Below are 13,733 nucleotides of genomic sequence, written 5' to 3'. Positions count from 1 at the left end.
CTGGAAACCTCTCAACCCTGTCCTTTTGGGTTTTATGGAGGCTTCATTATGTAGGCATGACTGATTACATCATTGGTCACTGGTGGTCAGCTCAGCCTTCAGCCCCTGTCCCTTCTGGAGGCTGCAAGTGGGTCTAGAAGCTCTGCCCTTCTGATCACGTAGTAGTTGCCACCAACCCCCACACCAAGGCTGTCCAGGAGCCCACTAGGAGTCGCCTCATTAGAACAAAAGACGTTCCTGTCACCCAGGAAATTCCAGGGGATTGGGAGCCCCATGTCAGATGCTCCTATAAGTTAGGAGATTATAAAGGTTTTAGGAGCTCTATGTCAGGAACCGGGGTCAAAGACCAAATACCACAATAAAAGACTCCTCCTGCCTCTGTCTGAAAGGGTCTTAGAAGTTCTGTCTCAGAAACCCAGGGCAGAGACTCAGAAACCCAGGGCAGAGATTCAGTATACATTTCTTTTTCTTTTTCTTTTTCTTTTTTTTGAGAAGGAGTCTCGCTCTGTCGCGATCTCAGCTCACTGCAAGCTCTGCCTCCCAGGTTCACGCCATTCTCCCACCTCAGCCTCCCGAGGAGCTGGGACTACAGGCGCGTGCCACCATGCCCGGCTAATTTTGTTTTTGTATTTTTCGTAGAGACAGGGTTTCACTGTGTTAGCCAGGATGATCTCAATCTCTCCTAACCTTGTGATCCGCCTTCCTCGGCCTCCCAAAGTGTTGGGATTACAAGTGTGAGCCACTGCACCCGGCCCTTTTTTTTTTTTTTTTTTTTTTTTGAGACAGAGTCTAGCTCTGTCACCCAGGCTGGAGTGCAATGGCGTGATTTCGGCTCACTGCAACCTCTGCCTCCCAAGTTCAAGCGATTCTTCTGCCTCAGCCTCCTGAGTAGCTGGGACTACAGGCATGTGCCACCACGCCCGGCTAATTTTTTTGTATTTTTAGTAGAGATGGGTTTTTACCATGTTAGCCAGGATGGTCTATATCTCCTGACCTCGTGATCCGTCCACCTCCCAAAGTGCTGGGATTACAGGTGTGAGCCACCGCGCCCGGCTGGATTTAAGTTTCTCTAACTAAAAAGTCCAGGAAATACCTACGAGGATATACCGGAAAATGTTCAAAGTGGTTGAATCCAGGTGATGGAATTACAGGCAATTTTTCTTTCTCTTTTTAGTTACAAAGCTGGGCGCGGTGGCTAATGCCTGTAATCCCAGCACTTTGGGAGGCTGAGGTGGGTGGATTGCCTGAGGTCAGAAGTTCTAAACCAGCCTGGCCAACATAGTGAAATCCCGTTTCTACTAAAAATACAAAAAATTAGCTGGGCATGGTGGCGTGCACCTGTAATCCCAGCTGCTAGGGAGGCTGAGGCAGGAGAATCGCCTGAACCTGGGAGGCAGAGGTTGCAGTGAGCCGAGATTGCGCCACTGCACTCCAGTCTGGACGATGAAGAGTGAAACTCCGTCTCAAAAAGAAAAAAAATTAAAAATTCAGTAAGAGGCCGGGCGCGGTGGCTCACGCCTGTAATCCTAGCACCTTGGGAGGCCTAGGTGGGTGGATCACGAGGTCAGGAGATCGAGACCATTCTGGCTAACATGGTGAAACCCCGTGTCTACTAAAAATACAAAAAATTAGCCAGGTGTGGTGGCGGGCGCCTGTAGTCTCAGCTACTCGAGAGGCTGACGCAGGAGAATGGCGTGAACCTGGGTGGCAGAGCTTGCAGTGAGCCGAGATCGCGCCACTGCACTCCAACCTGGGCAACAGAGTGAGACTCTGTCTCAAAAAAAAAAAAGAAAAAAAAAATTAGTAAGAAATCATTTTTTTTCCAGCTGGGCGCGGTGGCTCATGCCTGTAATCCCAGCACTTTGGGAGGCAAGGCAGGTGGATCACGAGGTCAGGATATCGAGACCATCCTGGCTAACATGGCAAAACTCCATCTCTACTAAAAATACAAAAAATTAGCCGGGCGTGGTGGCAGGTGCCTGTAGTCCCAGCTACTCGGGAGGCTGAGGCAGGAGAATGGCGTGAACCCGGGAGGCGGAGCTTGTGGTGAGCAGAGATCATGCCACTGTACTCCAGCCTCGGCGACAGAGCGAGACTCCATCTCAAAAAAAAAAAAAAGATATCATTTTTTTCCTTTTTAAAAACATTTCATATTTTAGCTTAAAAATGGAAGAGTTGGGAGTGAGTGCAAGTGGTTGAATAAATAAATAAGTAAATAAATAAAAAGGCTGAGGCAGGAGGATCACTTGAGCCTGGAAGGTCGAGGCTGCAGTGAGCTGTGATCTCACCACTGCATTCCAACCTGAGTGACAGAGCTAGACCTTGTCTCGAAAAAAAAGAGGGGCCGGACCTAGTGGCTCACGCCTATAATCCCAGCACTTTGGGAGGCCGAGGCAGGCGGATCACGAGGTCAAGAGATCAAGACCAGCCTGGCCAACATGGTGAAACCCGGTCTCTATTAAAAATACAAAAAAATTTGCCAGGCATGGTGACTCACGCCTGTAATCTCAGCTACTTGGGAGGCTGAGGCAGGATAATTGCTTGAACCTGGGAGCCGAGATCGCACCACTGCACTCCAGCCTGGGCGACAGAGCGAGGCTCCGTCTCAAACAAAAAAAAGGGAAGAGGTGAGTGTTTTTCTAGGTGTTTAATGTTAAGGACAAGTGAAGAGCCCCAGAATGGCCCCTGCAGACAGTAACAAACAGTCAAATGTCTCTGCCCCGGGCAGATTAGGGACGAGACAGAATGAGGGTGGGGAGCGGGGCTTGGGGAGCAGAGGCCACGGTCTCCATGCTCTGCTCCCCTGGCAGCAGCAGAGCCCTGTGAACCCCAGGCAATGACAGCAGGATCCTGAAGCCCATGCAGGCTCTGAACCATGCGGCCATCCGGAAAGGGTGAGATAAATGTTGGGGAAACCACCCCCCACCCCCGCGAGCCCCAGGAGCCCGGGCTGCCCCCTCCTGCCTCCTACACCCCTCCCCCGCACAGCTGGCCCTGGAGGCTGCTGGAGCTGGGGTTACCCCGTGGGGACCCTCATGCTCTCTGCTCCCCTCCTCCCTCCCCCTCCCCCATGAGCCGTGAAACCAACTGACCAGACTGACAGATGCAGGTGTGCGGGAGGCGGAGGTGGGGGTGGTGCCAGCAGCCAACGGGTTAATGGTCCCGGCAGGGGCTCCACAAGGGACCAGGGGTCAGATGTCTCTCTAAGATGGGGACAGGCACGCGGGCTGCTATTCCGGGGCTCTGATCACGGCTGTCTATTTATAGCGCTGGGGGGGGCCGCCTCACATAGGCAGCAGAGAGGCTGCCCTGCTGCAATGTTACCATCGTCACTGCCTCTGCAGGCTGCAGGCACCTGCCACTACCGCAGGGGACTGAGGGGCCTTGGCCCAGCAGGGACCCCAGGGCCTTGGGGCAACGTGTGAGCCGGAAACGAGGCTGGCCAGATGGGCAGCACCATGGAGCCCCCTGGGGGTGCGTACCTGCACCTGGGCGCCATGACGTCCCCCGTGGGCACAGCTCGCATGCTGCAGTTGGCCTTTGGCTGCACTACCTTCAGCCTGGTGGCCCACCGGGGCGGCTTCGCGGGCGTCCAGGGCACCTTCTGCATGGCCGCCTGGGGCTTCTGCTTCGCCATCTCTGCACTGGTGGTGGCCTGTGAGTTCACACGGCTCCACGGCTGCCTGCGGCTCTCCTGGGGCAACTTCACCGCCGCCTTCGCCATGCTGGCCACCCTGCTGTGCGCCACGGCTGCGGTCCTGTATCCGCTGTACTTCGCCCGGCGGGAGTGTCCCCCCGAGCCCACCGGCTGTGCTGCCAGGGACTTCCGCCTGGCAGCCAGTGTCTTCGCCGGGCTCCTCTTCCTGGCCTACGCCGTGGAGGTGGCCCTGACGCGGGCCCGGCCCGGCCAGGTGACCAGCTATATGGCCACGGTATCGGGGCTCCTCAAGATCGTCCAGGCCTTTGTGGCCTGCATCATCTTCGGGGCGCTGGTCCACGACAGCCGCTACGGGCGCTATGTGGCCACCCAGTGGTGCGTGGCCGTCTACAGCCTGTGCTTCCTGGCTACAGTGGCCGTGGTGGCCCTGAGTGTGACGGGCCACACAGGGGGCCTGGGCTGCCCCTTCGACCGGCTGGTGGTGGTGTACACCTTCCTGGCTGTGCTCCTGTACCTCAGCGCCGCCGTGATCTGGCCAGTCTTCTGTTTCGATCCCAAGTACGGTGAGCCCAAACGGCCCCCCAACTGTGCTCGGGGCAGCTGTCCCTGGGACAGCCAGCTGGTGGTGGCCATCTTCACCTACGTCAACCTGCTCCTGTACGTCATTGACCTCGCCTACTCCCAGAGGATTCGCTTCGTGCCCAGCCTGTAGCCCACAGTGGCAGCCCACCCACCTCTGCTCTCTGGCCAGCAGCTCCAGGCTCTGCGAGGGAAACTCAGGTGAACCAAGGTGTCAAGTAGCCAGCAGGAGGGAAGCCGCAGGCTCAGGGGAGATGAAGTACAACGGGAGAGGTCACACCCCGACTTCCAGACTGGGCTCAGAGGGACAGGGGCAGGACAGTAGGGCAGAGGCCCTGAGCAGACGCAGGGGAGAGCCTCACCTAGGCCAATCCCCAGCTCACTCTCTCTCACCATTTCCCAGCGCTCCTGGGGCTCAGTGCTGGTCACTGTAACATAAGGGAAAACTTTAAAGCAGCTGCTGTTGTGACCCATTTTGCAGCTGGGGACACGGAGGCTAGAAGGATTTGTGAGGCACCCAATACCTCCATTAGTGTCTGGAGACCACACTCAGGCTGGGTAAGGCAAGCTGAAAGAGGAATGACTTCCAGAGCAGACGAACCCAGGAGAGTAGCTAGGCCAGGCAAGGGGAGGCAGGGGCGTGGGGAGTCAGAACCACTCCTGGTTCAGAAAGGCAGCTCCCAGAACCCTGGGAAGAGAGCCCTGCCTGGGGAGCTGTGCCGGCTCACAGAGAAGGAGCCAGAAATCTGGACCAGCCTCTCCCACCCACGTCCGGGAAGCCTCCGGGCTAGTAGCCACAGCGTTTGGAAGCAGGCTGCTTCCGGAGTGTCCACAAGCTGGAGGTGGCGCGGGTGGCCTGGAAGAGCCTGCAGAGCCTGGCGTCACCGAGTGCACAGTGGACGGGGAGGACCTGGATCCGCCATAGCCACGGCGCCCCACCTGGACACCCACCATCGGCTGTGACGAAGCAGCTTCAGCAGTCCCGGGTGGGCATCTGTGCACTGTGGGAATCTGTGGTACTGGGAGGGAGCCTGGCTGAGGGCGGCCGCTGGACACAGTCTGGGTACTGCTTGCCTCTGCTCAAGGATCCAGTTGCCGAAACACTCCCGACGCCGGGGCTGTCATCCTCCATGCTCCAGCCAGCTTCTCCTGCATAGAAGCCCAGCCTGGTCCAGCCAGGAGCTGACCCACTGGCCACCCCTGAGTCCAAGCCGGGTGGGCAGTGGCACAACAGCCCCTCAGCCCATTGACTGGGCCCCATTGACGTCCTTGAGCAGGAAATAAATGCTGACATTTATACGTTCCTTGCCTCTGGACCAGCAGTCTATTCTGAGGGGACCGTGAGCACCTGCCCCTCCTGGCGGCCCTTCCTAGCATGCTCTGGGGGAAGGCTGAGGAAAGAAGTGGCCCGGGATCACAGTCAGGGCAGGCTGGGCTCCTGAGGGTCTGAGCAGCCTCCTGGGGAAGGGGCAGGCAGTGTCTTCTGCCTCAGAGGGGTGACAGGCCAGCCTGGCTCCGACGGGCCTGTGGCTCATGCCAGTCCCTCCCAGAGGCCTGCAGCGCTCACCTCCTCCCCTACGCCCATCTGGGGGTCTCGAGAGGCCCTGGACACATCGATCGACAGACACATTGTTGCTCCTTTTGGACGGCAGTCCCCACAGCCAGGCCTGTGCTGCTGCCATGAAGAATGTGAGGAAGGGGCCTCACTGGCCGCTGAGGAGGGGTCTCGCTCATGTTAGCCAACAAACAGGGTCTGGCCGACCTCCTTCACTCAGAGCGGGTGGGTGTTTTGGAGTCAATGGCAGATCCCAGACGAGGGCAGTCAGCTGTTGGGCCTGCTGCTGGCTGAGGGCAATAGGGAGGGGGCATAGGGATCATCTGCCTCCTGACTCAGGGGAGACCTGGACACCAGTCTTGGAGAGGACCCAGCCTCCTTCTCTCCTTTTTTTCACTGGCCAGAATTCTGAAACGAGTTAATTGTCACCAACTTCCCAATTTCCTCCCTGTCCGGTGGGCCTCTGCCACGTTCGCAAAGGTCCTGAGGGACAGAAAGGAAGGGGAGGGGACCCAGGGCTGGGAGACTTCCTTCAGAGTCAGTCCTGTTGACAGTGTATCCCTGGCTCAGAGGGCTGTCCATTTTGGGTTTTTGGGTTTTTAGGTAAAAGTGTTACTTGCTGTTATCACTTGGGGAAAAGTGATTCTGAAACGGCCTGGGGAGCTTGGCTCTCAAAGCGCCTAGGCGATGCTAGCCTCCGTGCCCCAGGTTTGAGCTGTCCATCTGGACAAGCTCTTCCCATGGCCACCACAGGGCAGCCTCCCAGTGTTGGTAGTGGTCATTACGTGTTCACAGTGGGGGGACCAGGTAGACAGATAGCCAGAACGCGTGGCCCTGCTGCTGTGGCAGGAGCGTCCCAGGCCTTCTGAAATGACGTGCTAGAATAGCCTGTCATCATCTAAGATACAGCACAGAAAAAGTAAGGCAGCTCCTGTCACCCCTTGGCAGGGTAATGAGCTGCCAGTGATCCCTTCTGACTTCACCCTTAATCTTGCCACCGACAGGGACCCTGACTATCCAGAGCCCCAGATGCAGGCCCGAATCACGTGAACTCTGAGCATGTCCTCAGGGGGAAGTGACTGGAGCTTCACTCCCCCAAAACCCAGGCAGGCGAGAGGTTTGGGTATTGGAGGATGCTCCGGGCAGTGTGGGAGTAGGGGCATGATGGGGTGGGCTTCCTGTGTTTGCTAGTGGAGCACCGCTGTGTGCCCAGTTAGAGGAACACCCGTGGCCACAGTGTCACGCCTCTTCCTCTTTCTTTTCTTTTCCTTTCTTCTTTTCTTCCTTTCTTTCTCTCTCTGTCTCTTTCTTCTTTTTTCAGATGGAGTCTCGCTCTTGTTGCCCAGGCTGGAGTGTAGTGGCGCAATCCCAGCTCACTGCAACCTCCACCTCCCGGTTCAAGCGATTCTCCTGCCTCAGCTTCTCGAGTAGCTCGGATTACAGGCACCTGCCACCACGCCCGGCTAATTTTTTGTATTTTTAGTAGAGACTGGGTTTCACCATGTTGGTCAGGCTGGTCTAGAACTCCTGACCTCAGGTGATCCGCCCGCCTCGGCCTCCCAAAGTGCTGGGATTACAGGCGTGAGCCACTGCGCCCGGCCTAAATAGTGACATATTTAAAATGCTTCCACTTGGCAAATTATTTTCAACTCTGTCCCCGCGGGGGAAAAAAAAAGGAAAGAAAACGCTGTACAGCCGGACTTCTCCAAACTCGATGACAGTAGAAGGGACTGATCCCCAGAGAGCGCCGGCCGCGCGCCCAGGGAGGCCAGCTTGACGCGTCCGTGTCCGGGTGGCTCAAGACAAAGCCCTGCGTGGAGGGCCCCTCACAGGCCCAATCGGGCCGCCCCCTCCGCCCGCGTCCTCGGACCCCACGTGTAGGTCCCGGGAAGCGCGACCAGGAGGAGCGCGGGTCAGGGGACCGCGTGCCGTAGAGGGTGTGTATCCGAGGGTCGGAGGATCCCTGGGCGCGAGACAGGCGGGGTCCGGCGGTCGGCGTGGGAGGGGCGCGCGGATGATGCAACCTCTCTGGCGCCGCCGCGCGCTCTGATTGGCCAGCGCCTGGAGGCCGCGCCCGGATTCGCTGGCGCGACGGGGGCGGGACCTGGGTGCGGGTGCCGCGTGGCGGGCGCAGCGCCGAGGGGTGGGGACGACCTGCGCACGGTAGCTGGGTTGGGGTCGGGCTCCGGGAATGGTGGGCGGCGGTCGCCGGGTGGGGCGCGACGGTAGCCCAGTTCCGGGCGGGGTGGGAACCCAGACGGGGGACCCCTAGGCGCCGGGGCCTCCCCGTACTTTTCCCCCTTCCCAGTCATTTCTTCTGCGGAACCTCCACCCCTCCAGTGGGTGCGGGACGCTAGGCAGCAGGCCAGGCACCGCCGCTCTGACTGGGGGCCCCGAAGCAGTTAACGGGCCGGACAGCAAAGTGGAAAGTTAGACCAGCTGGGACCAGGGGAGGTGGGCACCCGGCTGCGGGAGGAGCGGCCAGGCTGGCACTGCCCCCCTAACTTGCTCTACATCCTGCCGGTCTCGTCTCGCAGAGCCGGTGCCATCTGTGGGGGCTTTGGGCCAGGGGTCTCCCGACAGCATGAGCGTGGGCTTCATCGGCGCTGGCCAGCTGGCTTTTGCCCTGGCCAAGGGCTTCACAGCAGCAGGTAGGCCCCCAGTTGGGGGACGGTGAGGCCCAGTGGGAGAGACTTGCCCCTTTCCACTTCTGCAGGGCTGGGCGCTGAAGGTGTGTGCTGGGTCACAAGGCCTGAGTCCTGGGGGAACTGGCAGCTTCTGTGTGTTTGGGGCTTTACCTGTGCTGTCTCACTCTCCTTCCTGGGAATGGGGAGGGAGGGAAGCCAGAACTAGCCATGAAGAGGAACTGTTTACGGCCGGGCGCGGTGGCTCACGCCTGTAATCCCAGCACTTTGGGAGGCAGAGGCGGGCAGATCACGAGGTCAGGAGATCGAGACCATCCTGGGTAACACAGTGAAACCCCGTCTCTACTAAAAATACCAAAAATTAGCCGGGCGTGGTGGCGGTCGCCTGTAGTCCCAGCTGCTCAGGAGGCCGAGGCAGGAGAATGGCGTGAATCCGGGAGGCGGAGCTTGCAATGAGCCAAGATGGCGCCACTGCACTTCAGCCTGGGCAACAGAGCGAGACTCCATCTCAAAAAAAAAAGAACTGAAGAGGAACTGTTTCTCCCCTCAGGCGTCTTGGCTGCCCACAAGATAACAGCTAGCTCCCCAGACATGGACCTGGCCACGGTTTCTGCTCTCAGGGTAGGTGCAGGTGAAAGGGAGAAAGGAGATTGAGTCCCTGTGGGGCTGGGCGTGGAGAGGCAGGAGTATGTGCTGTAGCCCCCACCCCAGTGAGGGCAGGGGCCCTGGACTGGGGTCTCATGGACCCCACCTCTTCACCCTGCTGATTGCTCTTGGGACCTGGGTGGTGGGAGTGTGTACAGCTGATAGGAGGGTGTTGTTCTGGAATGGAGTTCCCTGCACAGGGTTAAAGTTTCGAGGAGTCCTCTGGGGGCCTGGCAGGTGGGGCCACAGCCTGGCAGCCAAGGAACATACCTGGGGGCTGCTTGAGACCACCACTCCCACGTGGAGAGCCGGGTCTGGGGGACGGCAGTCCCAGGCTGGGGGCAGGGCGGTGGCGTGGATGGAGGGTCCTTTTCTGTCTGCAGCAGGGACACATTCCACACAGAGTTCTTCCTCCGTTTCTGGGTGGGAGGGGTCAACAAGGGGGTGGTCAGAGCCCTGAGCCCCCAGCCCTGCCTACCCCCAACTCCAGCATTCTCTGTGCCATTCTACCTGTGGGACTCTTGGCTTGGTGGGAGTGCAGACAGCCACGGGACCAGGCTGAGCCCACCTGTTGCCCCTGCAGAAGATGGGGGTGAAGTTGACACCCCACAACAAGGAGACGGTGCAGCACAGTGATGTGCTCTTCCTGGCTGTGAAGCCACACATCATCCCCTTCATCCTGGATGAAATAGGCGCCGACATTGAGGACAGGCACATTGTGGTGTCCTGCGCGGCTGGCGTTACCATCAGCTCCATTGAGAAGGTAGCACCGCAGGCCCAGTGGGGTGTGGAGAGGGGCTGTCTAGAGCCCGGGCCCTCAGTACTTCAGTTTTCATCTGCAAAAGGGTTGCAGTGTCCCGGCCCACTGGGAGAGCTCGGGCACTGTTCGGTGTGGTGAGTGCATCTAGGCACTGTGTCCAAGGCCAGACGGACACACTGGTTTCTCTTCCAGAAGCTGTCAGCGTTTCGGCCAGCCCCCAGGGTCATCCGCTGCATGACCAACACTCCAGTGGTGGTGCGGGAGGGGGCTACCGTGTACGCCACAGGCACGCACGCCCAGGTGGAGGACGGGAGGCTCCTGGAGCAGCTGCTGAGCAGCGTGGGCTTCTGCACGGAGGTGGAAGAGGACCTGATCGATGCCGTCACGGGGCTCAGTGGCAGCGGCCCCGCCTACGTGAGGACTGCGGGGGCAGCTGGCGGCGGCGGGCACTTCCCAGGACCACAGGGCACATCTGTCCCTGCCCCCCTGGGAGGGCCAGGGTGGAGGGCTCCAAGGCTGTGGGAACTGGAGCTTGCCCAGAAGGGAAAGAGGAGAAGCCCAGGAGAGAGGCTCAGGGTGCCTTCTCCCCACAGGCATTCACAGCCCTGGATGCCCTGGCTGATGGGGGCGTGAAGATGGGACTTCCAAGGCGCCTGGCAGTCCGCCTCGGGGCCCAGGCCCTCCTGGTCAGTGTGTTTCCTGACCCTCTAGTGGGGGCACTCTTTGCAGGGCTCTGGGGCTGCACTGGGAGGAGCCAAGTGGGGAGTCAGTGTGTGCTACAGTGGCTGGGGCAGTACCCTGCACAGGCAGGTGGGTGCCCACAGCCATCAGCCTTTCTTCTGGCTGCAGGGGGCTGCCAAGATGCTGCTGCACTCAGAACAGCACCCAGGCCAGCTTAAGGACAACGTCAGCTCTCCTGGTGGGGCCACCATCCATGCCTTGCATGTGCTGGAGAGTGGGGGCTTCCGCTCCCTGCTCATCAACGCTGTGGAAGCCTCCTGCATCCGCACACGGTGGGCCCCCGCCCTGCCTGCTTCCCTTGTCTCCAGTCCTTGCATGGCAGAGGCCTCTCTCACACACATCTGCTCATTCATGCGCTCAGCAGATATGTATTGAACTCCAGCCTGGTGTTGTGCAGGACACGGGGGGCCCTGAGGTTCCCTGGGTTACTGTGGGCGGTATCCCTCCCCACCTTCTGTTTCCTGCGAGGAGGGAACATCCACAGAGGGACCCGGATGCTCTGCCCTGTGCTCCCCACATAGGTCCACCATTGTCATAGCCAGGAGTGTCATTCGAGCCAGGGGTCACACCAGTGGGGTGGCGGGGTGGCCAGGCACATTAGGAAACTTCTGTGGGCCTGGTCCCACCTTCCTCCTGCCCTCGCTGGGGGATTAAGTTAGACCAGCAGGACACGCAGCAGCATCCAGGCACAAGGAAAATTCCTTGGAAGGTGAAAGAAGCAAAGAGCAGGAGACAGACAGAGTTTAAGCTATTTGCCTGGGATCCCACAGCTGTTGAAAAGCAGAGCCAGGCTGGGAGCCGCTGTCCCCAGTTCAGGTCTGCAGGGTGGGTGAGGACGTCTTTCTTGCCACACTGCCCACTCTCCAGTCCAGACACCCTCAGACTCTGCGAGTGCCACCCTGTAACAGTGAGGGGAACACGAGGGGCCTGGCCTCACCTCCAGCCTGCAGGGGAGACAGGTGTAAACCCACATCCTGTGGTGGGGCCACGAGAACTCAGGTCTGGGGGCACTGCGGGGAGATTTGGTGATGCTGAGCTGATAGGAATGAGGTGAGAGGGAGCCCAGCAGCTGTGTGGGGGCGTGTCGCTGGCAGAGGGGAATAAAGGTGCTGAGGCGAGGGTGACAGCATTGCCCAGGGCTGACTGGCACTGGGAGCTGTGGGCTTCACTCCCTCTTCCTGGGTGCACACTTGTGCTCCAAACCCAGCCTCTCCCTGCCTCTCTAGGGAGCTGCAGTCCATGGCTGACCAGGAGCAGGTGTCACCAGCCGCCATCAAGAAGACCATCCTGGACAAGGTGAAGCTGGACTCCCATGCAGGGACCTCTCTGTCGCCTTCTGGCCACACCAAGCTGCTCCCCCGCAAACTGGCCCCAGCGGGCAAGGACTGACACGTCCTGCCTGACCACCATCCTGCCACCACCTTCTCTTCTCTCGTCACTAGGGGGACTAGGGGGTCCCCAAAGTGCCCCACTGTCTGTGGCTCTGATCAGCGCAGGGGCCAGCCAGGGACATAGCCAGGGAGGGGCCACATCACTTCCCACTGGAAATCTCTGTGGTCTGCAAGTGCTTCCCAGCCCAGAACAGGGGTGGATTCCCCAACCTCAACCTCCTTTCTTCTCTGCTCCCAAACCATGTCAGGACCACCTTCCCCTAGAGCTCAGGAGCCCGGAGGGTCTTCACTCACTCCTACTCCAGTATCAGCTGGCATGGGCTCCTTCCTGAGTGCAAAGTTCAAGGACCCCCTCTGTGAAGGCTCAGCGGAGGTGGGATCCCACGCCCCCTCCTGGCCCCTCCCTGCCCTCCAGTCAGGGAGAAACCTCTCCTTCCCGTGTGAGAAGGGCCAGAGGGTCTAGGCATCCCGAGTCCAGCGTGAAGGGCCACAGCCCCTCTTGGCTGCCAGGCACCCAGATCCCATGGACATTTGGGGAAAGGGCTCCTTGGGCTGTTGGTGAACTGTGCCCACCGCCTCCTGCTCCTGACCTCCCTGGCAGGGTGCTGTCACTTCTGTCCTGGCCCTTTCAGTTTTCTAAGTTGGTTTCTAGCCCCCAGTGTCCTGACTTCTGTCTGCCACATGAGGAGGGAGGCCCTGCCTGTGGGGGAGGGTGGTTACTGTGGGTGGAATAGTGGGGGCCTTCAACTGATTACACAAAGCCCGCCCACATCTTGGAGGGCATCTGCCTTACTGATTAAAATGTCAGTGTAATCTAATGCAAAAGTCTACATTCAAGGGTTAGTCTCACGCAACTCCCCCTCACCCCCACCAGAAATGGAATAATGTTTGACCAAACGCTCAGGCACCCTGTGGTCCAGTCAAGTGGACACATACGATCAGCCATTCCAGGAGGCCCACAGGATTGAAGGAGCTGCTGAGGGTTGGGTTACAACGGCCAGGGGTGCTCTGGTTCCTTCAACCAACACATAGTTACTGAGTATGGAGACAGCAAGATGAGGCCCCCTTCCCTCCAGAGGCAGTGCACACTGTGTGAGGGGAACTGGGCTGGGTAGCAGGGTGTCAGGGTGTGCACGGGGCTCCAGGGTGTGCAGGGGTTAGGAGAGCTGAGCAACTTTCTGCAACTTCATCCCGGGAATTCATTTCCAGAGCCCCCACAGGCCCACTGCAGAACCATGCTTGCTATGTATGGGGCGTATGGAGGCGCTTGGGGAACAGAATCCAGCGTTTCCCCCAAGGGAGGGAAGACATGCAGGAGAACAGGGAGGAAACGCTGCGGCAGGGCAGATGGCATGGGTACATCCTCCACCGCCACCCTCCCCCTGGCAAGAGTCCTGGCCACTCCCCATAAACTGAGTACCCACCACACCCAGGCACAAAGGGGACGGTAGGTGGGGTGAGTCCCTGCTGTCTGGCTGGGATCTGGCAGCGCAGGAGCTAAGCAGGGGACACAGATGGACAGTGCTGGGCCGGGAGTCCCTGCAGGCTCCCCTGAAGGCCCCCTCCTGTATGGGTGGATGTGGGCATCAGGGAAGGTGGGGAATGCCCTTGTGTCAGGGCTGTGAGCAACAGAATCACCCCCTGCCCCAGCAAAGTGCCTGGCAATGCTGGGAGACCCTGGCAACCCCTCCCACCTAGGCAGAGGTGCCCCCAGAAGAGATTGTCCCACAGGCCACACGCCTGTCCCAGGACCAAAGCT

At 59.3% G+C, this 13,733-nt stretch overlaps 2 protein-coding genes across 7 annotated transcripts; both read left to right on the top strand.

Annotated features, from left to right (window-relative positions):
- The first annotated feature begins 3,131 nt into the window (after nucleotides 1-3,131).
- On the top strand, nucleotides 3,132-5,541 carry MYADML2 (myeloid associated differentiation marker like 2). The gene has a single exon (XM_024234513.3). It carries the CDS (start codon nucleotides 3,447-3,449, stop codon nucleotides 4,368-4,370), a length of 924 nt encoding a protein of 307 aa, XP_024090281.2. The 5' UTR covers nucleotides 3,132-3,446; the 3' UTR covers nucleotides 4,371-5,541.
- Nucleotides 5,542-7,115: 1,574 nt separating this feature from the next.
- Nucleotides 7,116-12,792, top strand: PYCR1 (pyrroline-5-carboxylate reductase 1). 6 transcript variants are annotated; one of them, XM_009252176.3, is made up of 8 exons: nucleotides 7,116-7,955; nucleotides 8,330-8,443; nucleotides 8,988-9,058; nucleotides 9,666-9,845; nucleotides 10,035-10,256; nucleotides 10,436-10,528; nucleotides 10,692-10,855; nucleotides 11,810-12,792. In XM_009252176.3, exons 2-8 carry the CDS (start codon nucleotides 8,377-8,379, stop codon nucleotides 11,970-11,972), a joined length of 960 nt encoding a protein of 319 aa, XP_009250451.1. In that variant the 5' UTR covers nucleotides 7,116-7,955; nucleotides 8,330-8,376; the 3' UTR covers nucleotides 11,973-12,792. The 6 variants fall into 6 exon arrangements, with proteins under 6 accessions (XP_009250451.1, XP_009250453.1, XP_063575080.1 ...); XM_024234512.3 differs by having other exon boundaries at nucleotides 7,886-7,935; XM_054537415.2 differs by having other exon boundaries at nucleotides 7,897-8,443; nucleotides 11,810-11,879; nucleotides 12,223-12,529.
- Nucleotides 12,793-13,733: the final 941 nt, after the last annotated feature.

Source organism: Pongo abelii, chromosome 19 (assembly GCF_028885655.2).
Source record: "Pongo abelii isolate AG06213 chromosome 19, NHGRI_mPonAbe1-v2.0_pri, whole genome shotgun sequence".
Lineage (NCBI taxonomy): Eukaryota > Metazoa > Chordata > Mammalia > Primates > Hominidae > Pongo > Pongo abelii.
The sequence above is the reverse complement of the archived record's forward strand: the minus strand, read 5'-3'. Positions and strand labels throughout refer to the sequence as shown.

Bases quoted from the DNA above. Each gene is read 5' to 3' on its own strand.
- MYADML2 (XM_024234513.3), top strand. From the start codon at position 3,447: ATGGGCAGCACCATGGAGCCCCCTGGGGGTGCGTACCTGCACCTGGGC.
- PYCR1 (XM_009252176.3), top strand. From the start codon at position 8,377: ATGAGCGTGGGCTTCATCGGCGCTGGCCAGCTGGCTTTTGCCCTGGCC. The intron at 9,846-10,034 runs GTAGCACCGCAG...TTTCTCTTCCAG, and splicing joins CCATCAGCTCCATTGAGAAG to AAGCTGTCAGCGTTTCGGCC. The intron at 10,529-10,691 runs GTCAGTGTGTTT...TTCTGGCTGCAG, and splicing joins TCGGGGCCCAGGCCCTCCTG to GGGGCTGCCAAGATGCTGCT.